At 34.4% G+C, this 27,723-nt stretch overlaps 3 protein-coding genes across 7 annotated transcripts in view; 1 reads left to right on the forward strand and 2 right to left on the reverse strand.

Moving 5' to 3' along the window:
- Positions 1-15,158, forward strand: part of LOC126859487 (arfGAP with SH3 domain, ANK repeat and PH domain-containing protein) — a 45,331-nt gene extending 30,173 nt beyond the window's left edge. The window contains exons 4-17 of one of the 3 annotated variants that reach the window (XM_050610819.1): positions 1,953-2,207; positions 2,939-3,024; positions 3,201-3,357; positions 3,709-3,973; positions 4,060-4,287; positions 4,686-4,908; positions 5,016-5,196; positions 5,427-5,702; positions 5,821-5,940; positions 6,042-6,252; positions 6,627-6,917; positions 7,003-7,166; positions 8,567-8,635; positions 9,863-15,158. In XM_050610819.1, the coding sequence (XP_050466776.1) occupies positions 1,953-2,207; positions 2,939-3,024; positions 3,201-3,357; positions 3,709-3,973; positions 4,060-4,287; positions 4,686-4,908; positions 5,016-5,196; positions 5,427-5,702; positions 5,821-5,940; positions 6,042-6,252; positions 6,627-6,917; positions 7,003-7,166; positions 8,567-8,635; positions 9,863-10,078 (2,742 nt within the window). In that variant the 3' untranslated portion in view covers positions 10,079-15,158. The remainder of the gene's footprint in view (positions 1-1,952; positions 2,208-2,938; positions 3,025-3,200; positions 3,358-3,708; positions 3,974-4,059; positions 4,288-4,685; positions 4,909-5,015; positions 5,197-5,426; positions 5,703-5,820; positions 5,941-6,041; positions 6,253-6,626; positions 6,918-7,002; positions 7,167-8,566; positions 8,636-9,862) is intronic. The other 2 variants (XM_050610821.1, XM_050610820.1) reach the window with 2 other exon arrangements.
- Positions 15,159-15,574: 416 nt separating this feature from the next.
- On the reverse strand, positions 15,575-24,818 carry LOC126859491 (protein Smaug homolog 1). 3 transcript variants are annotated; one of them, XM_050610834.1, is made up of 9 exons: positions 24,639-24,818; positions 22,589-22,901; positions 22,080-22,398; positions 21,773-22,005; positions 21,533-21,643; positions 20,925-21,299; positions 20,670-20,829; positions 20,311-20,575; positions 15,575-20,238 (listed from the first exon to the last, which is right to left on the reverse strand). In XM_050610834.1, the coding sequence occupies exons 2-9, from the start codon at positions 22,800-22,802 to the stop codon at positions 20,071-20,073; spliced, it is 1,845 nt and encodes a 614-aa protein (XP_050466791.1). In that variant the 5' UTR covers positions 22,803-22,901; positions 24,639-24,818; the 3' UTR covers positions 15,575-20,070. The 3 variants fall into 3 exon arrangements, with proteins under 3 accessions (XP_050466791.1, XP_050466793.1, XP_050466792.1); XM_050610836.1 differs by lacking the exon at positions 24,639-24,818 and adding an exon at positions 24,063-24,166; XM_050610835.1 differs by lacking the exon at positions 24,639-24,818 and adding an exon at positions 23,665-23,813.
- Positions 24,819-25,583: 765 nt separating this feature from the next.
- Positions 25,584-27,500, reverse strand: LOC126859499 (protein yippee-like 5). The gene is made up of 2 exons (XM_050610856.1): positions 27,121-27,500; positions 25,584-26,830 (listed from the first exon to the last, which is right to left on the reverse strand). Exons 1-2 carry the CDS (start codon positions 27,279-27,281, stop codon positions 26,641-26,643), a joined length of 351 nt encoding a protein of 116 aa, XP_050466813.1. The 5' UTR covers positions 27,282-27,500; the 3' UTR covers positions 25,584-26,640.
- Positions 27,501-27,723: the final 223 nt, after the last annotated feature.

Genomic DNA, 27,723 nt, shown 5'->3' on the forward strand with positions numbered 1-27,723 from the left:
CTTATAAGCCATGAGAAAAAGAGAGAAAGAGAGAGAGAGAGAGAGAGAAAGAGAGCAAATAGCAAGACTCTCCTAGATTCTATCACGCACGAGAGCGACCGTGAATTTATATTTATCGGGGGCTCTAAACGTGCTACTCGCCTCGATTGCGATTTCAACGATGGTTCTCTCCGCGTTCTCGACGTATCGGGACCGACGGATTGAATCTAAACTCTGCCGTTTAAATGCGTTTTTGACAGCCGATCGCCTGGAGTTCCGAATCATTGCGTTCATCTATTGGCATCACGACGATGTCACACGTGCAATTGGTTAAAATTTATTTGTATCCGATATTGACTTCGATATTTAATTCGCATGTTGCATCCAACGAGAGCAGGAAGCAATATCCAACGTTTGAACACCACGAACCTTTCGATCAAATTGAACTTGGATTATCGTATATCATTTCTGATCGATGTGATTGACCGTAATTGGCATCAGACGAATAGTTTCTTCTGAGCGTTTGCGTTTCAAAATCATTTCACAAAATATATTAGGAAATATTGGGAATCTATATTTATTATTTTAATATCGAAAACATTGTCTCATGAATAATTGATGAATATTTTATCGCTCGCAATATTCGATGAAAGAAATCGGGAATGTAATTTACAAATTGTAATTAGTTATCGTGACGAATATTTGCAAAAATATATAAAGATTGTCGTATATTATAATTACCTCGATAATCTCCTTTTTTTTCTTAATTAGTATAAGCAACGTTAATTAGCAAACAATTATACAATTAAAAATATTAAAATTATTATCTTTTATAAGACTTGATAATCTTCTTCACAATATAAATGTAAATAAATTAAATATTCTTTATTCATATAGAAAACGATTAAAATTAATTAGAGTTAATCAGATGAAACTTTGTTTATTTTTTCCGGGCCTATACGCGCGGTTCAATAATAATAATAATAAAGAAAATACAGTTTATCATTTTCATTTACGATTCCTGCCACTTTCTCTGCGGAGATGAGTCGGTTGTACGTTGCTTTCGCAGTCGCATTATGCGGCGCGTTTAAGCGCTTTCCAGCCGAGTTTTCACAAGAGTCGAGAGTCGTGAAGCAGTCGAGGGATCGCTGTAGAGAGGGAGAGAGAAAGAAAGAGAAGGAGCAAGTTCCGAGAGGAAGCTGCATTCTATTCAGGGTGAGCGAGATGGGCTAAGCAAAGTGCTGACGCGAATCGACGATGATTCACTATTTACCGGCCGGCTAGAATCAGGCGGTGGTTGCTCGCGATTCCCGTTCCAGAGTCCTGAAAGTTTGCATTTTTCATCGACATCATTTTCCATCCGAGTCCTGACAAGACCGGTTATTTCGATAAATTGATAAATTATTATACTTCACTTAATCTGAAATAACTCCTGCTCTTCTCGCGGCAAAGAGATAAGGAGAACTAATATTTTCACGTCTAATAGATACCGATGCGGTACCGTTCTTCTTATCTGTCAATCGTGTTGTTGAATCACATCATATGATAATTCATATATGAAATGATCATACATGAAAAATGATTCCTATGAATGGTACAACAGTAAAACTTGAATATATTTTATTTTTAATTATAAATTACACAAATTTATATTATACATATTTATGTATAATTTGTTTTATATTGTATTTTATATTTTTTTATATATAATATTTATATATAATTTATAATTAAGAATAAAATGTATTCAAGTTTTATACTGCCCTCGCTTTAAGTTATTTAAAAAAATTAGTATTTAATAGAGTTTTCTCCTCTCTCTCTCTGTTTCATTTTTAGATTTTTATGACTAGAATTTTCTGTGTCTCTTAGATCTATGTCAGTCAATGGTATTTTATTAATAAAAAACAGAATCTATATCGTGTGTGTCCATGGTATGTGTGAATATTCATCAACTATCGATCCTGTGATTTCAGATGCAAAACATCAACAACATCGTCATGTTTCCGCTGGATTCGGTACTGAAAGGTGATCTAAGGGGCGTGAAGGGAGACTTGAAGAGGCCCTTCGAGAAGGCTTGGAAGGATTACGAGGCCAAGTACGCGAAAATCGAGAAGGAGAAAAAGCAGCATGCGAAAGAGGCCGGTCTGATTCGTACGGAGATCACACCCGCCGAGATCGCCGACGAGATGGAGAAGGAGAGACGATTGTTTCAATTGCAAATGTGCGAGGTAAGTGATGCGGAGTAAGATCTTGAACATAAAATATAAAGATCAGAAGTATAAGATCGCACCCTAGTGATATGTATTATCGACGCGTGTGCATCGAAATCCAGTCGTTTAAATACTGTCATGTGTCTGAGGTGAAAAATATATGTTTACATTTTACATTCTGGATAGCGGAGTTTAGGCAATAAACTTTTATATTCAAAACATTTTACATTTTGTATTCAGTCTATGCAAGATGTCAGACAAATAACTTGTTTACATTTTCTTTGAAATCCGAAAAATAATATAGTGTAAATATTAGATTAATGCCAAAAACGGAAAAAAAACTTTGCTTCATATATCTATATATAAAAAAGTAAATTTATTTCGCTATCTTTTTCTCTCTTCAAAATGCTGAGATGTTAATGGAAATACTCCGAGTTGTAAAAGACTGAAAATAATAAGTTTTTTAGAGAAAACTATATAAATACTTAATTAATATAAAAACTGTTATTTACATAAAAGGTACTGAATTTGAAACCTGGTTAGCAAAATATTCAATGCTGAAATTTATTCTTCGTAAAAATGGGTGAAATTCAATCAATCTATCCTTACGAAGACCCTTAGATTAAAGGAGTGGTGAGAGATAGCTTGCAGATTGCTTTTACGATACGCTCGATAAAAGTGTATTCGAGGAAGGCACGAGCAAGGATAGAGCCGGACTGTGTCGATCATTACTTTTTGTTTGCTTGCAGTATTTGATCAAAGTGAATGAGATCAAAACGAAGAAGGGCATCGAGCTGTTGCAGCATCTAGTCGAATATTATCACGCGCAAACAAAGTGAGTCTAACGCAATTAATCCTCTTATCGGATGTATTAATCATATCGCCATTTCCTTGTAACATTGAATTATTATCAGAAGAAACATTTGAAATCTTAATTTTTAAAGTATAAAACATTTTGAAAAATGATCGGCCAATTCAATTTTCTGACGAAATTTACGTTCGGGATTTTAGTTATTTTCAGGATGGTTTGAAGACCATTGAACACTTCGGCTCGTATGTAGCCGACCTCAGCGTGAAGCTGCAAAAAATCAGACAGACGCAGGATGAAGAAAGGAGACGACTAACGGAACTTAGGAGTCTTCTTAGGAGTTCTGGATGTGACAAGGAGGTAACATCGGCGAGAACCAAGTTTCTTCCTAACATCAATTCGTCACGGAAAGCGCGCGATTGTAGTAGTTTAATGGTCTTTAATTGGTACCGCTATTTCTTCACTTTCATTTCCTCGACATAGTACATGATAACCTTCTTCAGACATCATCTTATTTATCGGATATTTAATATAAAATAATAGAAAATTAAATACTAAAACTTTGTTAGTATTTTTTACTAAGAAATTACTAAGAAATTTTATCTTATATTTCAAAATTTTATGAATTATTTATTTATTTCATATATCAAATCACTATCATAATCATGTTGTACGTTATACATAAATCTCAGACAACGATGCATTTCACAGTTGAATGCGAACGCGAACATTGGTTACTCGCTGCACCAGCTGCAGGGTGACAAGCAACACGGCGTCACGCGTTCCGGCCACCTGCTGAAGAAGAGCGAGGGCAAGATGAGACGAGTCTGGCAGAAGAGACGGTGCGCCGTGCAAGCGGAGGGCTACCTCGATATCTGCCACGCGGACGAGAATAAACCGCCCACCAGGGTGAATCTATTGACCTGCCAGATCAAATTGGTGCCAGACGACAAACGAGGCTTCGATCTCATCAGCTGTAAGTGTTACGTTTGATGCCTGAGCGACTCCGTTCTCGTTTCCTCACAATGCGACGGACGCGCGTAATATTGTCATCGATTTCAGACAATAGGACGTACCACTTTCAAGCGGAGGACGAGGCGGACCAACGCGCATGGATGTCGGTCCTAGTGAATTGCAAGGAGCGTGCTTTGTTGCGGGCGTTCGACGCGAGCGGCAAGGCGGAGGCCGGCAGTGGCAATCCTAGCCTTGTAGAGCTACAGCAGGCTGTCATACGATGCGTTATGCGATTACCCGGAAACGATCAGTGCTGCGATTGCTCCTCGCAAAACGGTAACTTTGATTGTCGTAGATTGTAAGCGGTTGGCCTTTCTCTAATGCGTGCCAAGTCCATTCCGTTATACTTGGCGCGTGTCTAAAACGCCCCTTTTCATTTAATTGTCGTATAGGAAACTGGCAACTGATTTATAATTATCTCTCCGATCAAATCACACTTCTATGATGAATGGAATCTTTTATCAGAATTATTAAATAATGTCAATTTCAAAATGCATAAGGCTTTTGCATCGTTGAAAGAACATTTCCGTCATCGGATAGCATGAATGTTCTCCAGTTCGCTGACCGTAAGAGCATTGTCATGGATGTTTCCATATAGCAAAGTGGCAACTTTGCTAGCGCTCTAGTTCTCGCGGATGCGTTTTGTTGTCGAATGACTATTGTCTCCTTTTCAGACGCCACGTGGCTGTCGACGAACTTCGGCATAATAGTGTGCATAGAGTGCAGTGGCATCCACCGAGACTTGGGCGTGCACATATCGCGAATACAATCCTTGACGTTGGATAACGTCGGCACCGCTCAACTGTTGCTTGCTCGACACATGACCAATCAGGCATTCAACGAGGTGATGGAGGCGACGTTACGTCACAATCTCAAGCCATCGCCGACATCGACGATGTGAGCAAACTTACAATGTTTTAACAATGCGTACTCATATCAATTAATTTGTCATTCTCATTTTCGCTTTACTTGGTATTTTTATATTTACTTTTTTGCTGCTTTAGGGAAGAGCGGTACGAGTTTATACGTGCCAAATATGTGGACAAGAGATATGTGATGAACACATGCGCGGATGAGCGCGATCTACTTTCTGATTTGGAGCATGCTGTTAATAATCGTGACTTACAACAACTTCTGCAAGTCTTCGCCGAAAACGTGGACTTGGCGGCGCCGTTGCCAACATCGGTGAGGGCATTATCGAGATTTTTTTATAGAGCTATATTCTGGGGGATGATTAAGAGAAATGCTTTTCACGCTTTTAGAAATAAATAATAGCGATAAAATGTATTCTAATTTCGATAATTTCTCTTTAGATTTAGAAAATAATCTATTTGATCGTATAAAAAGAAAAAAATTAAAATTATCTCGTTTTACGTTCGTGAAATTCTATAAAGATTTATATCTATTTCGATTAGGACGTAGGTGAAACGGCGTTACACTTGGCCATTCTGCGCGAGATGGGCAGCAGTTTGCACATCGTGGATTTTCTAGTGCAAAACATGCCTAGCGGCGGTATCGATAGGGCAACTATCGATGGCGAAACAGCATTGCATCTTTCCGCGCGACACGACAGAGCAGAAGCAATGAAACTGCTTCTGCGAGCTGGCGCGGATCCCTCGCATCGGAACAAACAGGACAAGACTCCGCTGGACATTGCGCAGGAAATGGGACATCATACCTGCAAAGAATTGGTAATAGCGAAATAAATACTTTTTAGTTTATTCTTACTTAACGTTAAATTTTATTGTAATTCTTTCAAATTTTACGTCGAAGAATCGAAAAATAAAAAAATTAACGAATTACTTTCAGCTCAGTCACGCTCTCCAGAGGCAGAAGACATTGTTTGACAACGTAAACATTGACTGGAATCTTTCTCACGATGAAGGTTCCACGGACTTTTCCGATGACGAAACGATAATAGAGGACAGAGTGAGTGCATCGACTTAAAACGGAATAAATCGGCTCACATTCTACGATTTGTATTTATCTGACTATATATATATTCACTATTGAAAATGTTCCTTTTGCAGAACGGATGCCTGACGCCTGAAAAAAAATCACGTAGCAGACCACCATCATACGCCGGAGGCGGTGGTACTGGATCGGGTGACTCCCCAGTAACATTACGCAGTCGAAGCAGCACCTGCGATAGTTTACAAAGTGGATCCTCTCCGAGTGCTTCGACCAATCGCCAACAAATGCCTCCGCCGCCGCCGCCACAAGCGAGGAAGCCTGTTGCTGGTAAGCTACACTACTCTTAAGTTTAGGTTAGGCAAACATATTTCATATGTTACACAATAAACCTATGTCGAACGCACTATAATTTAGAATAATTAATAAAACTGCCATTGCGTTCAGCAAAGATAGTAATCGATTGCTAAATAGCAATTGAATGTTGTTTCTACTTATCTCTAAATGCAAATTTTTTGGCACATTAAATATGTGTATATATCGTTCATTATTGTTTAATATTTTATATTAACAAAACAACTATAGGAACAGTGTTTTCTTTGCTAAACACGCTTTAGTAATTATAATAATAATTGTATAATCAACTTTACATTTTTTTTGCATATTTCTAATATTTTGATTATATCAATATTTTATATTTATAGTTCCTACTCCTATGGCACCGGACATTTCACTGAACATCCATGGCTCGCTGAAGAAGCGGGTAGCGCCGCCACCGCCGCCATCCACTGGAAGTGCCGCTACCGCGAGTGGCATTGTGCTACCGTCATCGCACTACGGTACGCTACCCACATTGGCTACGTCGACGCACAGTCGTACGACCAGCGAGCCAATTTTAGCCGGCCACACTTTACACACTCTACCGCATACGTTGAACACACTAAATAGCCAACATCATAAGAGATCACCGAGTGGCGACTCGTCAACCGGACACGGTACATTCGATAGATAAATGTCACAGGCGAAACTTGCCGATATTCTAATAACCATATCGATATGTATCTCTTTTTCTACGAATAGCTATGGACAAGATAAACAGCTCAACGCTGCAGAGACCGCGAAATCCACCACCTCCGGCGCCGTCCGGTATTACGTCCAGACTCAGCAATGGACGAAGCAGTGAATCCTTGAGCTCCATGTGCTCGGATCACAGTCTGGGCAATCCCATTCCGCCACCGCGAAAGGTAAATCGTATTTAAATTGTTTCAATAGAAGTTTCGCGATTTGAAGAAATTGGGGAAAATATTGTTTTTATGTACGAGATAGGTACTTTTTTGTGCTAAACATAAGATTGCGAATTTTTTTTTTTTAAATTCGTGCATCTTAGTTAATTGGTGATTCGGAAACTAAAGAAGTACCGAATAAAAATTTATTTAAGATTCTAACAAGATTTATCTATATTGTCCTAGAGGAGATTCGAGTGAAGCGAGTGCTTTGCATATTGATCTCTGAGACTGCAGCTGTAAATATATGTAGCTGCTTCCACAAATGAACAAGAAATGCCATTAATAATTCATACAATACATTTCAATGAAAAAGTTACAAGCCTCTTTAGCTAAGTAAATTCTAACAAATGCAAGATATTGATAGATATCATCTTATAAAAAAGATATGATTTTAAATATAATGAATATAACAACATCTATAAAATGTAACGTTGAACAAAATTCTCGAAAACATAGGATATTGTTTATACAAGATTCACAGAAATATTTCTAATATGTAAAGTTCTCGCTCTCGTATGCAATTTTTTAATCCTCTAATTTATCTTCGGATGAGGCTGCCAATTATATGTTAAAATTGATATTACATCTATATATTTCCTAACAAGTGTTTGATATCGACATTATACAACTATCGCACTGTCTCACCTTACCTGTTTGCACACATACCGGATGGTTGCCGTTTAATCGAAATTTATACTAATGCAGTAGAGAGGAAGGTATAACTAACCAGGTTGTTTTCCTCCGTAGTGTAGTTTACACTCGTGCAGGCTTGAGTATTTCGCATTTAGTAGTACTAACCATACGTCACGCACATCGACCCTTGTTCGTACCTATCATTCATATTTACAATACCATATATAATTGACCTTTGTTTATATTAATTGTAAACATGTAATAATTAAAAGATTTATCTAACGTATAATAACTAGAAGAATTATCATTTTATTATTCCAATCATTTCATTATCATTTCATATCAAATCATATATAAATAATCATTGTTAATTCGTTAATATTGGAGAAACATAGCGAAAAATAACCAAAGATAAAGCACTAATATCTTTAACGATGGATTAATTTTTATGACAAGTGTTATGTATGAAAATCAAGTTTGAGTTTCAAAAGTATTTCATGAAATATTGAGATAAAATCGATCGATAAAGCAATAAGCAAAGGAGGAATTTGCAGAATATTGAATAATTTATTGCGAATTAAATAATTTGCTGCGATACAATTCGAGTTGAATATATGGTCAGATGTAAAATATCTATCTATTTATCTACGGTGTGAGGATATCAGAATGCATGAATTTTAAGATTAGTGTGCTTTATGGTTTGTCATTAACCATTGTTGGTACAGCGAAGGGACCGGTCCAGGCTAGAGAGCTACGCCGAAGAGCCTTCATCTTTGCTCCTAAATCTGAATCTGGTAAACATCAGTCATCCCACATTATCCAGCATGTTACACTTGAAAAATTATCTGTTTCTAGAAACGTTATCTCTAAACAAAAAATGCAATCGTATCGCGATAATTAACGATAAAATCTGAATGATAAGAGAGCTTTTATACTTTATCTATCAACGATACTTTCAAGTGTAACACTGTTTTGCATGATCAGTCGTTCGTATCATCATTTGTATAACGTCGAGGCTTCGGATGTGATATTTCCGTGTTATAATTATTTCGACCTTACTGCCAGTTGGAGCATACAGATGTTTCTTATCGGTTAAGATACTACACTCGATTATTACACAATGATATGAATCTCTTTTTTGCAAGAGCTAAATAATTCTGTGTATATATTAGTCTTCTGACCGTTGGCAACGTGAAATGCGTTGCTTTGTGTGCGAATTAACATCTATATTTTTCTCGACCGATTATCAATCCTATCCGATTCATTAATCTACGTGTGACTTTTTTAATAAAAATTATATTCTTTTCATGACTCTTGTGTAGCTAAACTACACTTTATATATCTAGGAAGTCGTTAAATATAAAATATAACTGTAAATACTGATTCTCGCATGGATTTCCCCGAATGGATTTATGTTTGGCAATATTTGAATGCATCTGTTATACTACTTTTTCTCGTGATATATATCCTCTTTAAAACTCTTACTCTAATAAGCTACTCGAATATTAAAAATCGTATAACTAGCATGATTTCGACGTTTCATATTGGAAATTCTAGAGTTTTTATATACATAAAACCACATATATATTATATATTAAAAAAATATTAGAAACGTTTATTAATTATACTTATTAAAAACTTCTCGTATTTATATCAGAAAATAAAACTTGTATATTTATATAATTACTTAATACAGTCGCGCGACTAATTTATTACTTCTTTTAATTCAAGAAAAAAATATTTAAAGAGTTAATTTTATAAATAAAATTTATTAATAAATTAATGAATTAATCGATGCCGATAAAAGTATCTTTACGGAATTTTGTGAACTTATAATAAGAATTTTTTTTCCTAGAATTTCCAATGTTTTCTGGAGAACAAGTATTCTTGCGCGCTTGTCGTCCCATGACAAAGATACAAGCAACAAAAGTGCTTGCTTCTGCGAGATAACTGAAACGCGCACGTTAATTACGATACTTGCCCGATTCTCATTCTACGAATGGCTTTTTCATCCTACATAGCCAACGTCGTCGACCTTGACCGGTCTTCGACGCTGTCGAGCCCTGTACGACTGCGTGGCCGACAATGAGGACGAGTTGTCATTTCGCGAGGGCGAGGTCATCATAGTGACGAACGAGCAGACCGATGATGACAATTGGATGGAGGGTGCCCTGGAACGAGCGCCAGAACGACGAGGCATGTTTCCGATCAGCTTCGTGCACATGCTGCAGGATTAACATTCGGTAAGCCTCAACTCGTTAACGAGCGTCACGAGCACTGCCAGTTCGATGAGTGTCGCCAGTCTCGGCCGAAGAAGCTGGCTAAGGAAGCCAAGGGAATGAACCAACATACGTTCAAACCATCTATCCGCTGTCTCTTCAGAGCTCAACTATCATAAGAGTTCTATGGAACGAACGTTAGAGACGTGATAAGCGCCGTTAAACAAAGAATTTATCTGCATTTTGACTCTCACGTTCCCGTTGTGTTTCGTAAAAAACTGGTATTCCTAAAAAGAAAGAATACATCAGTTATGAATAAAAGGGTGGAATTTTAACACCAGATAATACTTAAGAAAATTAAACAAAATAGTAATATAAATCTATTTTTTTTGTTTTTAAATACACGAAGCAAGTTTATAATCCTAGTTAATTCTTATGTTTTATTGTTCTATAAAGAGAAAGTGATTCAATAGCATAAAAAATTTTTTATGTTATTTTAAAATGCATTTATAATTAAAAAGCAAAATTAATATATATAAAGTTCTATTTTTACTAATTAATTTTTATATATATTTGCATAATTATTTGCTAATTCGAGTTTCATTATGCTGAAAAATCACATACCTTATTGACGATTTCTTGAACACTAAAGAGTTCTAAGATTTTTCTCTACCATGGCACAAAGTTATTTCTATTTATACAACGGTACTTCTCATCTTACAATACTTTACGAAAGATTCTTTTAAGTCGATCAAATATTTTGTAATAAATTTCAATTTTTATTTTTGTCAATATGATCAACATATTCTATGTGATCCTGTATTTTGTTCTAAAGAAATTAAAAATAAATATTAATTTACTTTTTCGGTTCAGGTAAAGTTAATAGACACCTCGAAGATTTTACACTGACAATGAGCCATAATCAATACGTACATTGTGAATTGCACTTACTACGTGACTGCAAAAGAAAAATAATGTTATGTCGGCTATTAGTGTCTTACGCTGGATGACAATCATATGAAGACCTTTGAAGGCACGTGAATATTACAGTCGATAATGGATACTCGGGAATATCGTCTTGTCATCCAGACAGATATGATTATGCAGCGAGGTTTATCTTTCCTCAAAGTGTAATTTCTTCTCTCGTTCTCTTTGAAACATAGGATTAAAAAAAAAAGCTAATTGTACAAACGCCGCAATGGCGACATTCGCTGGTTTCCGGTGTTTGTCGAAGAATGTTGTATCTGAAGAGTTTATAGTAGAAATCATATGTGTAATCGTCTATTCATATTATATATACTTTTGCGATATCCAAGATATACTCTATAGTTAGAAATCCGGCTAACAAAGTATGACATTGGAGATGATATAAGAATATATCGCGCATTGCAGCGGCCGATGTTGAAATCTAGGAATTAAAGATGATTCTTGATTGTAAAATTGCGCGATGCTAATGTGATATATAATATTTCAGAGAATTGTTAACACTTGCATGGAAACGAACAAATGCGTCGAACGACATTCTCCATAAATAAAATAATATTAGGTTTTGTCCAATTCATTCAACGTATGTACAAGACGCTTCTAAAAGAGAGAGAGAGAGAGAGAGAGAGAGAGAGAGAGAGAGAGCGCGCACAAACAAGCATCTATAGAGAAAAACTTTAATAATAAATATATAACAATAAATAATTATATGTAGAAAATATTCTCTCTCTCTAAAAAAATATATAAAGACTTGAACCTGCAGATTAGAGAATGAAGCTTTCATGGGTGAGCTTACATTGCAATGTCTGAAAAATCCTGTATAATACACTCTCGAAATACTGATTGCGCTAAAAAGGAAAAAAGATATGCACAGTTTACACGGTTTTGATGTCTCAACATTCGTGTATTCTATTGATCTGGCGAACACTTCTTTTTTTTTTCATACTGCCAATAATGGATCGATTTAACGTAAGGATAGATGAAACTCTCGTGGTATAGAATATCGTATTTTTATCCTCTACATTTAGCGGTAAATGCTGATTCTTCAAGTCTGAGATGCTAATCAAATGTGTAATCTTCATACGAGACAAATAAATCTCAGAATCAAACGATCAGATCTGATGTTGAATGTAAGGTACAAATACGAAATCGTAGTCTTTATAATAGCAAAGTGATTAAAATTAGTGTAAAAAAAAAGAAAGGAAGATAAAGGGGCGAATTTTACGGTCGTTAAGCGACCCGACCGAACCGACACGAGATGTTATACCGATATTGCATGAGACATAGTATTAATAGCGTACTTGATTTAAATACGTCGTTATGAACGAGTGTATATTTTTTTCTGTAATGCCATACTACATGTTAGTCGATCATCAAATAGAATAAGGTGTTCGAAACCGATTATTAGCCGCCAAGCGTGCTACGAAAAATGACGAAAACATAACGCGGACAGACGGAAATCTTCATGTCGCGTTATGTTATTATATTCTATTTGAATATACGAGACCAAAGATGATATTGCAAAAAAAAAAGGAGAGAGTTGCGACGGGAACGGAATGTTTGCGGATCCATTTTATAATGTTCTGGTAAAGGTTCTCGATCCTTTTTCGAACGGAACGAGGAAGACTGTAGCAAAAGCGATACTTATTATTAATAACGTAATTATTTATTATTGCTGCCGATAAAATGATTCCGCAAATAATCATGTTTCAATAACATTAGTCTGATCGACAGGATCGGCGTGTGTTCCTCGTGTATTTATTATACGAATCGCGTATCGATGCTTGTGGGCACAGCATGAATGATTTTTTTTCTTTACAATTATTATAAGGGCTTTGTACATATTTAGACAAACGAAAGTAGAATAGATACCGTTGTATTAACTGTGACATTAGTTTCTTATATGTAATTGATTTAACTGTGTTAGAAACGCGTAACATGACTATTTTATTTAAAATGTATCTGCAAGGAATTTCTGAACAGCAAAGAATATCTCATCTTACGGTTTTCTTCCGATGAAGCTAAAAAAAGAATTTCTCTATGAATCATGTTACTCATATATGTAAATTCATGTATACATTTTTCCGAAGAGCTAAATTGTTCACGTTTTATTTTTCCGATTGCGCTTTATCATTGTCGATAAAAGAATTATTAATCAGTTTAAAAAATATTCTTATAATTCTTCAATAGTCTTCATAAGATGCAGGAAAGAAAATAGAAAAGGCTGCAAGTGCCATTATACAAAAGCAGTGTTTTTCATGAAAATTTACTTTCACAGAAAAAAATGTTCTGCTTTAAAAAGAAAAAAAAAAGAAAATATATATATATATATATATATATATATATATATTATCCATTATATAAAAAAAAATTCATTAATAAAAAAAAATTCTAAACATAATATAAACGATATAGACAATATTACGGAATTTTCGATTTGAAGCAAGTTGAGACTCGGCAGTTTATAACAAAACTTTTTCATGAGGGCATTCTTCGCGTTTTTAATTTTCTATTAATTAACTTTTTTCGGCAGCATATAAACAAATAACATATAAAGAAATAACATAAACACCAATATACAAGATCGCACGTTACCACATTTAGACAAAATAAGATTGTCCTTGTGGAGTCAGTTTAATAGAAATTTTTGTAGATATCTTAAACCAGACAATTAGAGGAACAGAAAGTATAAAATTACGGCTGGATGCAATTTTGTTTTTAAGTCAAAGCGATATATAAGCTCTATCGTCTAATGAACGATATGTAATGTTATATTGAAGTTGTATCTTAACATCGATATATAGTATCTGTAATAAAAGAAAAAACTGTTATCTTTATTTAATATTAGATTAACAATCTTTCTCACCAAATTCCATGTTGTCTGAGAATTCATCGACTTCTTCACAAGCGCATCAACACAATATCTATTTATCTTCGGAATAGAGTAAAACGCGTGTCGTCGATTCATGTAAATACGTGTATAGATAAAAGTAGAATTTGTGCACGTGTATGTGTGTGTATGTTGGACGACGAGAAAAAATGTAATAAATTGATGTTTATATTATATCGAATACATATTATATACTCACGCATTATATATATATAAATCGAATTACAATTTAGACTTAAGAAGTTTGTGGATATTGTCTATTTAAATAACTGTATGATTCAAATGTATGATGCGATCTAGATCCTTTACATTTCAAACTTAAGAATAGTCATTAGATAGATTGTAAGTATTTATTATTATTTTCTAGCCACTTTCTCTCGTATATTAGACGGGACGCGTGAATGTATAGTAAAAACGAAACAGGTTCTTCGAATATTTGGTACGAACAATAGTAAGATGCGTGAGCCAATCCATTAATTACGGTGATTGCATCACCGTAATTAATTAAATTCCCTGTCTGTCTCTCTACCTACAACTAGAGTAATTACCCGAAAAGATAGGAAATCTCTTAATTTACGTCAACACTTTTTAGCTAATTAATTTTCAATCAATGAAATGAAAATTAAAGAAAAAAAAATGAAACAAAGGATCAGCAAAATTTTCACACGTTTTTGTTATTTGAGTTTCTGTATTCATCTTATATAGCTAGAGTTGTGATTTAGAGTTTGACAGAAAACATGAAAAGATTTCGCTTTCTATCAAAGTGTCGATGCAATCCATCCTGAAGAGAGGACAATCGTAATGATATGTAAAGCTCGTGAACCCTTTTTTATCAGGGGATGCGCCGTAAATCATTTTTGTACTCGTATCCGATATTTTAAAAACCTCGTATCGATATTGCGTGTAAGAAGATGCATATTAATATATTAAATCCCTACGTATACGTAGCCATTCCGTTAGAGATGGTGAGCAAGGAAGGGAGAACGATGATGACGCAAGTCGATCGATCAAAATCACACCATTCTAGATAGTCGGCGAACGCGTGTTGTATTTCGCCGATACAGGTCTAAATATTTATATATTACACGGAACGATAACATTATATCGACGTTTACTATTATATTTCACCGTTAAAACTGTGCACAACGTCTTCGAATGGGGCGCGACTTCAAAAAATGTAACAAAAGGAGAAAATAAATGCTGTTTAGAGAACTACAAAATCAATCATGCTCTTTCATTTTTATAAAATTACCTTACTGAAGACTATCATGCGAATAAGCGATAAGAAATTCTAAAGATAAGAAATATTTAGAACACAACTAGTGAAAATTATATCTTTAATTGGACGTAATTACACAAGAAGTAATCAAACATTTGTTTTAGATATAACTGAATAATATCTTTCTATTCAGTAACAGAACATTTTCATATCCTGTGTGTTAAAGTGTATCCTAATATAAAAATGAATATCTAAATGACAAAAAATCGCCAAATAAAAAATTGATGGTTCTTAAAATATTATAACATAATTTCTCTATAACAAGACAGAATGAAAGATGTTTTAAATCATTTTTCACTCGTGTAGACATATACATTTAATATACACATGTACATCAATATTAATTGCAGTACACAATGTATGCGTATGAAAAATCTTTTATTGAAAAATGTTTTTTCACGCTACAACGTCAGTTTACCCTCGTCTATTCAACTTTTTTTTTTTATAACAGTACAAAAATTGCATTTTTACAAGTTGCCCAGCTTACTTATATGACTAAGGTATCCCAGGGGTTAGCAATCATCTCTGACGAAGATTCGAAGGGTCTTATTACAGCTTATCTAGTATTATCCGGAGAAGCTGCGGCAAAACGTGTGAACACTAGTATTTCCCGGCGAGGATACGAATCCCCTCCCGCGCGTACAAAAAAAAGAAAAAGCGTCTGGCGCGTCGCGCTTTCTCTTAAAGCAAATCAGTCGCTACACGTCCGGTCTTATTTTACCGCACCGAATCTAATTTACCATTTGCTATCTGGGCCGTCGTCTGGACATCTTCAGCCGGAAACTCGCATCGTCTCGTACTCAAAATTTCAATCGAGAAAAATCACTCTATGAGAATTACTACTACAATTAATCGCGCAATTCTCTAGTATGCAAGTATCCGGCCAAAGGATATCTCGCGAACTTTTGTCCCATATATATATATATATCTACTTTTTCATCTATCCTGAACCGAGGTCGACGAGCGGATAACAGAACATGGCAAACAGTGGAACATTTTATCGCCATCCAAACTTTAAGAAGGATGGCCAAGAAAACTCGATATGAATGTAACGAGTTAAACAAATAAAATGTGCACACGTGTATACGCGTATAGATGCCATTACAAACTGGAAAATCGCAAAAAATTCTGTTTTTGATGCATTAACATGAGAATTATAAATATTTTGTAGTGTATGAAGCAAATTTATTTATCAAAAATTTTATCAATAAGCACCGACTGCATAAATAAAAAATTTTGCATATTTTTTTCCACGATCTTTTTTTTACGTCCGCATGACTTCAGTAACCTATTTTGATGACTGTAATTCGCATTTTATATTTGACACTACTAGCATTTGTTTTGTCGAGAGAAATTCTTCCTTCATGTTATTTACCCGTAATGTTCATTTTCATAGCTTCTTATGATTTTCCAATTTGCGATTAAAAGATTTTTAAATCAAAATTTACTTATCCGTTCGTTATCGCTCGTTCACGCGCATCGCGCCTTCGAAAGCTACGAAACAATCGCCGCCGATAGTTAATTTTGAGCAAGACAGGTGTCCAGCGATCCTGACAACGATTGCGTGTGTAAGTACTAAGTATATATGTTACGCTATGTCACGTAAGCTTACCACAAATAACAATGATGATAGATCAATGATCAATTGGCATAAAATTAACGTAGCGGCGGCTCCTCGGCAGAATCGTTTTTTCTTTTTTTTTTTTTTTTTCCTTTATTTCTATATGTATACGTTTCGCGGATAAAATCTCTTTGCATCCTCTTTATTATAATTCAGGTCCTGCCTTTATCAGTTGGAGATTAGATGATGCGCTTCGATAATAGATGAAATATAAGTAGTAATTCTACGTTGAATGAAATTCCTGATGTCGCTTAGGAGCAGTCTTTGAGCTTTTTCGCATACGTTTTCGCTCGGATCGCTTTATTTATTGCGTGTATGTAACCGTGTGAATGTATGTATACGTTGTGTGTATATATATGTGTGTTTTATCATGTCTCGATGTGATTTCTGTAATATGTGTGTATATGTAGATTTAATTTACAATTAATTAACTATAACTGGTAGAAATTAAAAACGTATCATTTGACTAGCTTTTGATCATTTCTCTCTTGGAATTCGTAGAGTTTCGCGATACATATCATATAGATATATGTATACATGTATATAAATATAACTGATCGGATATAGTTTTGGTGCTGCTGCTATTGCCGCTGATCGAGTAAAAATATATCGTGTGTGTGAAACGAAATAATGATTAAGTATAGGTATTCGTCTTGTGTGTACGGTCATTACTATAAATTACAGTTCTTGCAGGATAATCCTGGATTTGAGAAATCATCGCGCGGTCTCTTACATGTATTACCCTCTAGCAGAATATAATTGTTGTTATAATAATCGCTATAATATATACTAATTAACTAATTTTATCTCCTTTAATTTCGATATTCTTTCGCTCGTTCTTTTTGCATCTCTTTCGCTCTTTTTTTCTTCCTCTCGCTCGCTCGCTAATTCTTAATATTTTGACAAGTTTTTCCATCTTCGCAGTCTTCCAATTATTTTATCCACGCGCACACAAAATCCGTACGAACGGAAGGATAGTGAAGCATTCAGGATTCTAAACCGACGGATCGTGGCGCGTGAATTATTCAGTCTTTCATTTTTTTTCTTACCTTTCATAATAATCGGTTATTACTCTCACTAGCATTACACAATTTAATAAATTTAATTTTTTCTGGTTGCACGAAAAAATATTATGCTATATTACTCGCGACGCTACTTCAACATGCTAAATAGATTAAATACGATGTATGCTTATAATTTAAAGCCACAGATTTCGATGTCGCGCCACGGTGTATAGCGTCAGTCTGCCCCTTCCCCCTCCCCCGAATTTCACTGCTACTTTATAATATCAAATTTCTATATTTCTTATATACGTTCACTCGTCTCCTCCACGTAAGGCCCTTAATATCCATTATTGTATATTTATTCGCATTTTCATAAGAGCTTATCATTTTATAAAAACAAGAAAAAAAGAAACGGGGTGAAATTCATCAACCTAAATAAAAAAAAAAATCACGAGATCTGTGCGCAAACTACAAAGCATACACGCCGCCATATGTGCTTTCCGGTATAGTTGAGATTAAGTTTTAAAAGTATGCGCGGATTAACTCATGCGACAAAGTGTCAATTCTTTAAGCATATTCAGCTCACTTTCTAGACGGAGTATAGTAATAGTAAGAGCGATAGATAAAACGGTAGTGGTGTAAGATTGATAATAGTGATGATAGTATGTAATAGGAATAGAGTAGTAATAGTAGTGTTGTGCTAATAATAATAGTAATAGGAGCAATAGTAGCGCTAGTATAGTGATAGTGATGTTAATATAATCATATAATAAAAATATAATATTACCATAATAATAGTAATATAGCATTAAAAATAATTAAAATCAGTCCAATTATTAAAATGAATTATATTACGCTACTAAAAAATTCTCTGGTGCTTAAAATCAGATGAATTCCATTTTGAAAAATGGATAACGTGAAAAATGATATTGCAATACATTGCATGGTGATGTAATGTCATTTTTCCATTCTCCTTCTTTCCGTCTCTCTTGTATTTTAAATCGTATAAAACACTTGAAAGAAAGAGAAGAGTAAAAAAATGACATTACATTACTATGCAATGTTCTGTAATATTATTTTTCATTTGGGAAAAAGAATTCGTTTGATTGTAAGCGCCAGAAAACATAATAATATAATGTAGTTAATTTTTAATAAATTTACTAATTTTACTTCTTTTTTAATTTCATATTACTATTATTATTATTATTACGTTAATGTTATATTTTTACAATGATAGTGATATTATATATATGTATATATATTTATTATAGTGATAATAATGTTGATAATGTTGGTAATGATAGTAAAAACTTTTACTGTAGTGAGATACTGATAGTGAGATTGATGATTATATTTATATTATAATGATACTCTTGCTGATAATGTTAGTAATAGTAAAAATTTAATATTAACGTAACAATAATAATAATAGTAATATAATATTTAAAAAAAGTAAAATTAGTCTAATTATTGAAAATGAATTACATTATGTTATTACATCTTCTGGTGCTTAAAATCAGACAAATTCTATTTCTCAAAATGAATAACATGAAAAATGATATTGCATTACATCACATGAAGATATAATATCAATTTTTCACTCTCTTTTCTCTTTCTCATATTTTAAATCATATAAAACACTAGAGAAAGAGAGAAAAGAGTGAAAAAGATGACATAATGTAATGTCATCATATAGTAATGTATATCATGCAATGTTCTGCAATATTATTTTATGCATTATCTCATATGTATATGTATATATCTTTTTTTATATATTTATATATATGGATGCAGCAAATAGTCGAGGAAAGACTCTATCTTTCTAATAGCATTTGGCTTGCCAAATTCTGTCAATTAAATAGTACAATTGCATCGGATATAATAAAAATATGATTTACACGTGTATATGTGTGTATTGTGTATGTGTAAAAGTCATTCGATCCTCGAAGAATGACCTATCTTTATCTCTCTCTCATAATAATGTCGCACATATCGGACATTTTTTCGATTTGGTAGGGTTATTAAAGCGTAAGTGTGTATACACGCAAGTGTTTGCACACAACAAAAAATGTGTCATCCCCCCATTAAAATATCACTTTATAACAATGACTCATGAATATGTGCTTACTGTCTCGCTCGCTCGTGTATTTTGGCAAACAGAATTTCTCGCAAAAAAATTTTCGAAGTCGAACATTCGAAGTTCAAATATGACTTACGTTAGATCCTAGAAATTTAGGCCTCACCGAAACCGCCGATCGCTTGCTCAGTCATCCTCAAGCAAAGAGATTCCAAGCGAGAATTGATTTCCGGCTCCGTCGTTTCATTCGCTCCATTGGTAGGGTGTCCCAAAAAGCGGTCTCGCGGCGCGCTATATGTACGTTGCAATGTTTTTTGTAATTGCTGTGGAATAAAATATTCAATATATTAATAAAAGAAGTAAATAAGATTTCGAACAAGCAGACTCTAATTTACCTGCAAACTGCTGGTCTCTTGTAGGCTTGGTCTCTTCTCGACCGTATGTATCGTACGCAAGTTGTTCGTATTCAAGGTATTCATATTCTGATTCTGATTATTTTGCAAATACGGTGAAGATATACTGTTTCTATGCGGAGTAATCATAAAATGGTTGTTGTGTAGATGGGTGGTGTGAATGTGGGTCAAATTTAAACTCGGCTTTCTGTTGTGCTGTTGCGAATTGCCATACCTCCTGTTATTGTAACCATAATTGTGTTGCCACCTAAAATTTTGCACACACATTTCAAAAGTTATACAGTATACCTCCAATATACAGTAGATCAATTGTATTTTCTATCAAGAATATCTCGTCTTACTTTGGAGTTGGTCGTGGATTGCCGAGTCTACTGCGCCATTGTTGCACTTTCTCTTTCTGATTTGGAGTGAAACAGTCGTGCTGCAATACTTTTTCCAAGATGTTGATGCACGCGCACAATACACTATCTTCTACGCTGTCCAGAGCCAATCTACTGCATACTAAATAAAGAAATCGATAATGTCAACATTTTTTTTAATTATCTCTCTCTGAATTTTAGTAGTAAAATTATAATGCAATATTTTTGTATACATACACTTTCCAAGCACTTTTGTAAATTGCGCAGGGATATCTTGCGGATCGTTTTCTTGACTCGGTTTCATAGGAGTGGCTAAGATTGTTTTGAGCTCATCCATTGTATTAATGAGTAAAGATGAACCCTGCGAGAATGAAGTATTTTGCATGCCATCGCGGGCACTAGGTTGCACCAAACCCTTTTCCAGATTTAAGAGTGTGTTATACCGTTGCTGCAGCTTAGCGATAGAGAGAGCCAATTTATGCCTAGCCCCTTTTGTAACTCCTTGCTCTGCCAATTGATCCTCTGTCAATTGCAGCATCTCTTCATAACCCATGGTAACAAACAAGTAACTGTATTTATGGAGGCGTAATGTTTTAAGCCATGATTGTACATCTGAAAACAAAAAAAGTAGCTCAAAAATAAATGTATTTGTCTATGAAAGAAAATGTGATTCGTCAGAAGTTGAAAGGATGGAATTAAAAAATTCCATTTGGTTTATATATATATATATATATAAATGTAAAGTTATTTATATATAAAACAAAATTATACATGAAAAACATAAACCTTCTACCGATCTTCTTCTCTGTTATTATATAAAAGTATTAAAATCACATTAAATTCACCTCTCATGCCGCTCGCGAGCGAACGATTGGAAGCGTCATCCAAACGACCCTCGCTACCGCTACTCGCACAGGAACTCTGTGGGCTCAGTGGACCCAAACCGATAATATTGCCTATGTAAAGATTGTCATTTAAAAAAGTGTTGATACAAAAATAAATTATTAATTTATATATGCATGATATATATATATATATATATATATATATATATATATATATATATATATATAGTTAGAAATTACTGGTATGATCTCCGGAGACGCTGAAGCTACGCGGCTTATGTCTGGATGAATTGTTTGCGTTATTAGTACGTTCGAAGATTTCGAGTTGATGTGGCGGTGGCACCGGTGGCGTCAAACTATTTGAACGACGTTGACGGGATTGAAATTGTAGAAACGTGTGGGCCGGTTGCGTATTAAATAGATTAGCCTGATCGCTTTGCTGCTTGGAATTCCTTTGCCAGGGACTCTCCCATCTTATAAAATGACAAAGTTTAGAGATACATTAAAGATATTACAATATTTTTATCATTATTTTCACTTGACTCACCTGATTGGAGTATTTGGATAATCTTCAAGACCAGTAATAGGTGGTGTACCACTAATACGATCTTCCAAATGTCTGAGCCATTGAGTTAAAGAACGTCTGTCCTGATTAGTTATAGCTGGGTGTATCAAAGTGTAGCTCAAAAGCTGCTGTGTTTGTTCTGTAAACTGTCCTGTGCTCACACAATGACTCACTAATTCAGGTATTGCCAATAGATAGCTTTGTTTGCACTCTATATTCCCAGGCCTTAGTAATGGCAAATGTGTTAAGAGTTGATTAATTGCAATTTCTGTTGACTCCGACATTAATGAAGTGATATAAGCTGAAATATAAAATATTTTACAATACACATATACATACATACATACATACATACATATATATATATATATATATATATATATATATATATATGTGTATGTATGTATATCACAATACATCACAATATATTGAGTACATTTTACTAAATCATATTATTATTCTAAATACAGAAAATATAAACATATAGTTACTTGGATTATTGGCATTTATTTCCTTAATATCCAATTCAGACACAGAGTGCAGAGAGTGTTGTACTGCTTGTGCGAGAAACCTTGCCTGAACTGCAGGTATACGACGCAGCAGTGCATAAAGAACAACAGTTTGTTCGCACTCATTCCATTGAGAGAATACACGAGTAAGTTCGCCAACTTGTTCATTAAAAGGAGCACCAGTTGTCCACTTCATTTTGTATTGCTTAGGAATTTTTCTCCCAATATAGCCTAAATCACCTCCTAAGCCAAATATGTGCTCACAGTCTTCAAATAGCTGAGAAATGCCAGTTTTCTGTTAGAAAAATATAAGAAACACAAAACGTTTTCTCATTCTATTTTCAAATTAAATAATTTATTTGTAATTATCAAAAATCCTTTGGTAAAAAGTACGCATACATAAAAAAATATAAACAAATTATTGCTTCAATATTTAACGTAATTTAAAAAATGACAATTTAGAAAAAAAAAAAGCAATTTTATTTTAATAGAAGTGTTTCAATGACACTTTACTTTTAAATATAAAAAATATATGTTGCATGATTAACTGCCTTCATATATCTCTCTTTCTTTTCCCTCTAAATTGCATGTACAAAATATATATTTACTTTATATATATAATATAATTTATATAAAAAGATTCCATGTAAGATTAAAAAAAAAAAAAAAAAAATATATATAAATTATTTATTTAAAAAAATAGTATATATTAAGTTTTTCAATAATCTTGCTAAAATCGATACAGTTTGCAATCATTATACGTCTCGCAAAAATTTATGTTTAGATTCGAATTCATGACGATGACAAAAACTCAGCTTGACGGATGTATAATCGCGAATAAAAACTGTCAAAGCATGTGCACGCGCCGAATGACGCACATACGTCACGACGGCGAACATTAAAAAGATAATTCCATTCACATGACTATTTACTCAAACGGCCGTTACATTTTCCTCAAATTATTTTGCGAACGACTTTTATTGTGCCAACGAGATCATAATAATAATAATAATAATAGCAGCAACTCGGCGCTATCAAGCAAACGAGTGATTATTTACAGCGACGCGTCTCCTCGTTGCGTTGTGTTATCCGGCATGTTTGAGATCCGGCGGGATTTTTCATCTCGGAAAATCGCCGCCTCCGCAATTTGGATCGTGTCAATACACACACACACACGGAGTTCCTAAACGCGACATAACCTCAAAGCCACCTCTGTATGTATACGCCGATAAGAATTCCGCTGAGGTCAAGTTTGTTTACCCCGCGCGCGATGCGTGTGTATTTATAGCTTTTCCTGCTGCGGTGCAATGGCATCGCGCGCGCGAGACGGAGAGCGACGTGGAGGACGGACAGGGAAAGGGGAATGGCGCACAAGGGGGCGCTTCGCGGGGGAGAGGAAGAGGATGCAGCCGATAAGATATTTTTTTTTCCTGTAAGCGTCGGCGTCAAGACTCACGGGACCTCGACGATACTGTCCGATCTCGTCGAAAATTCGCAGATAATTCCCGGATCGGACATCGTCGCTTCGCCCTTGTCAACGTCGCGCGTCACTGCATGTATGTATATATACCTATGTATGTACACCTTCGATGTCACGAACGGAAGGGAGAGTGGGAGTGAGAAACCGGTAGCGAAAGAGACGGAAATACGTATACACGTTGGCGGGGGCGAAAAAGGAAGGGACGAAAACAAGAAAGAACGAAAGAAAAAAAAAAGAAAAAAGAAAAAAGGAAAATTCGCATTCGGAATCGCCGCGGCCCGCTTGACGATCGTTCCACCGGGAACAGTGCTTGATCGACGAATGAATTTCGATGGAGATGAGAGGTGAGATCGGTCGTCATTTGTGCGATGTGCGAACATCACTACAATGCCGAGATGCGAGGACGGAGCAAACAAACAATACGCCGCTTCGTGTCGATGTCGCCGAGCAAGCACAATTCCCTTTCGTCTTCCTCCTCTCCCTCCTCGCCGTCCGCGCCTTTAGCGCGATCTCAAACGCGCTTCGTAATTATAGTGCGCAAAGTGGACTTACGAGAGATGGTTCTCACTGGCACACTCCTTCCTTTCCGGCGTGGCAACGACGACGACGACGAGGATGCACAGTTTACAGCATTTTACTCGCTGTCCGCTCGGGAAAAACATCCATCCACCATGCGGCGTGGTGGGACTACGTGATCACACTGTTCCGCTCCGCCGTCCGCTCGGGCTCGCTCGCGGCATCTCCGGATTCGAAGATTGGTCGTCGCGTCGAGCGCGACGGCCAATCGGGGCGCGTCGGCGGGCGCGGTTCGTTTGTCTCGTGAGTGCGTCGACCGCCCGCAGCATGTAACGCGAGCTTGCCAAAGTTGTTTACTATCCTCCTTGATATAGCGTATTCACAATTGGAATGTGTTGAATTCGTCTTTAAAAAAAGGACGCATTTAGAGAAATTTTAATCTTTCAATTTTAAAGAATACATTATGAAATATATGTAAGATGAATATATAATCTGAAAAAGAGATAACTCTTTGAGAATAAAATTGATATAAAAGAAAAGTAAAAAAAAAATTAATTTATTTAATTAATCAATTTATCATTTTTTATGTACGTGTCGCTTTAAAGAATAAACTCATTTATTTATCTTTTGACGCACGATTTAATTTTCTTATTTAACAATTAGCGGGAATGAGGAAATATAGTATAAAATGATAAATCTTTATATTTCTCGTGTAACATAAAATCCGATAAGGGTAGATTAAAATAGGACTTTCTCAATAAATTTTGATAAAGTGGTATGCGCGATAAGAAAATTGATAGAAACAGATAATCGCGTTGAAAACATAGTAACATAATAATAATCAGCTGATAATTATTTGTTAATTGGAAAAATGTGACCGCGTGTCGAAAGAGATAATTTGTTATTGAAATAATATTTCGTTTATATATATTTTTTTATCGCACTTTTATCGGTTTTCTTAATTAAAATCTTTTAAAGAGATTAAAGCATAATTCTCTTTATTTTTATTCTATGTATATGATTATTATCCATTTTTCTACAATACAAAGTATAATTTTATAATACATATATACTATCAGTTTGTATCAGTACTTCACACTTATCATCAAATGTAAACAATTATCGCCTTCTTTATTGAACGCGACCTTTCTTTATTTGGAAAGTGTTCAAAGTTATCAACAGATGTGACTTTCACGAATCTTGGAAAGGTTTATCTGTGTGCTTTCTCACTTTGTACTTTTATCATATTTACATACTCAAGATGCGTAAAAATTTATGTTGACATTTACTAATGAAGAAAACTAATTGTGATTATGAATAATTTAAAGCTTTAAACACAATTCATATTTACAGCCATAAATATGAGCAGAAAAAATTCAATATTAAAGCGACCAGCATTTAATTAAGTATACGAATTAATGTCATGATTAATGCACAACTTCAAACATCTTGTACATTATTGCTTCTTGAATTATATATATATATATATATATATATATATATATATATATATATATAATTAAAACAATATAAATAAAGTTACATAATATAGTTTAATTAGTTTAATTTATATCTATATTGCACTCATCAATACATAATTATTAAATATATTTATACATAATATATATTCTCACATTTTTTCTTCATTCTTTCATTTTCTTGATAAACACACTGATGATTATTAAAATTAATTTATTAATGTTGCATCTATATAAGAAAATAATGTTTATTCTTATTATGTAAATTCAGCAATTTTGAATAAAATATACAAGATGTAGATTCAATCGAAAAATAACGTAGAGTATAGACTCTGAAACATTTTCTTATAAAATAGGAACCATATTCACACACGAAAATGTTGAATGACGTTTATCACAATTAATAATCGCATCAGTATTTGCTTATGCGTGAACAAATTGAACACTAACCAAGAGTCTCTTCTAATTGAAAAAATTAAAACCGAACAAGTTGAAAATGGCAATCACTTATATAAGAACTATGTTGGTTAATCTTTAATATACAAACTACTTATTAAATATTAAACATTCTCATTCAGTCCATCACTCTCTGTGACAAGAGCTCGTTCCAGTATAACACGACCTTCCTTATACCGTTGCTGTTCGTCTGTTGCAAATTCATATACCCATCCAAGCTTAGCGTCACAGTTTTTGCAGCTAACATCTCGAACCATGTGACGACCTGTCAGCATCACTCTATCCTGCACTTCGCTGTACATTATATTATAGAATTAAATCAAAGAGATACAGATTTTATAAATATGAAATTGATATATTCAAATTTTTTAATTGTTATATGTACCTTCCAATCTCTTTTTTTTTTTTTTTTGAATTTTTGAATTTTTATGACTAAATAAGAAAAACAACACAATTTATAACGAAATATGTCAGTGCTAAAAAATTGAGCATGAATACACATGTTACTTTCAAAGAATTATCATCTTAGTATTAAATTTTGTCTTGTAAGAATAATGTTATGCGATGAAAATAAAAGGACGTACCTATAATTTAGGTTGACGACTTTGTTGAAGAGGAAAGCACGTCCTGTAGCACCCGTAAAGCGTGTGCTTACGAGTTGTGATCTGTTGGTGAGGTTGGTGTCACAAGAAGCGCAGGAGAAGAGACGACTGCCACCGATGTGCTCCAGAAATATTACTCCCATCTTGGAAAGCAACTTGGATGACGTATTGAGATCAATCGATATCGGCTTTATTTATTTAACGAATTGATACGAATCTTGTGTTGCAGAAAACAGTCACACAAAGTTCACTATGCCTATTGTCCTGCATTCATGTATATGTCAACCAGTGGCAGGTGTATGTATACTAGCATTTGAAGCAGGATTCAGAAGTGGGGTAATGTTTTCATGATACGCCATAGATCATTGAAATATATGTAGAATTGAAACTTATTGCACTTAGTGCAAAATGCAAGCGGGTATATATATACACAAGATCAAATAACCAAATAAATTAACAAATAATTAATAAAATATATGGTCCCAAGAAGAATTTTGTATATTATTTACATGCAAAAAATATCTTTCATAATATAGAATTTATATAAATAGTTTTTCTTTATTTATAAAATATATATTTTTTATT

The sequence above is a fragment of the Cataglyphis hispanica genome, chromosome 3 (assembly GCF_021464435.1).
Source record: "Cataglyphis hispanica isolate Lineage 1 chromosome 3, ULB_Chis1_1.0, whole genome shotgun sequence".
In the NCBI taxonomy this organism is placed as follows: domain Eukaryota; kingdom Metazoa; phylum Arthropoda; class Insecta; order Hymenoptera; family Formicidae; genus Cataglyphis; species Cataglyphis hispanica.

Coding starts and splice junctions, on each gene's coding strand:
- LOC126859491 (XM_050610834.1), bottom strand. CDS start 22,802: ATGAAGTGGACAACTGGTGCTCCTTTTAATGAACAAGTTGGCGAACTT. Junction 21,644..21,772: donor CGTCTCCGGAGATCATACCA/GTAATTTCTAAC, acceptor ATCTTTACATAG/GCAATATTATCGGTTTGGGT. Junction 20,239..20,310: donor AAGAGACCAGCAGTTTGCAG/GTAAATTAGAGT, acceptor TTTATTCCACAG/CAATTACAAAAAACATTGCA.
- LOC126859499 (XM_050610856.1), bottom strand. CDS start 27,281: ATGGGAGTAATATTTCTGGAGCACATCGGTGGCAGTCGTCTCTTCTCC. Junction 26,831..27,120: donor GTCGTCAACCTAAATTATAG/GTACGTCCTTTT, acceptor TATAATGTACAG/CGAAGTGCAGGATAGAGTGA.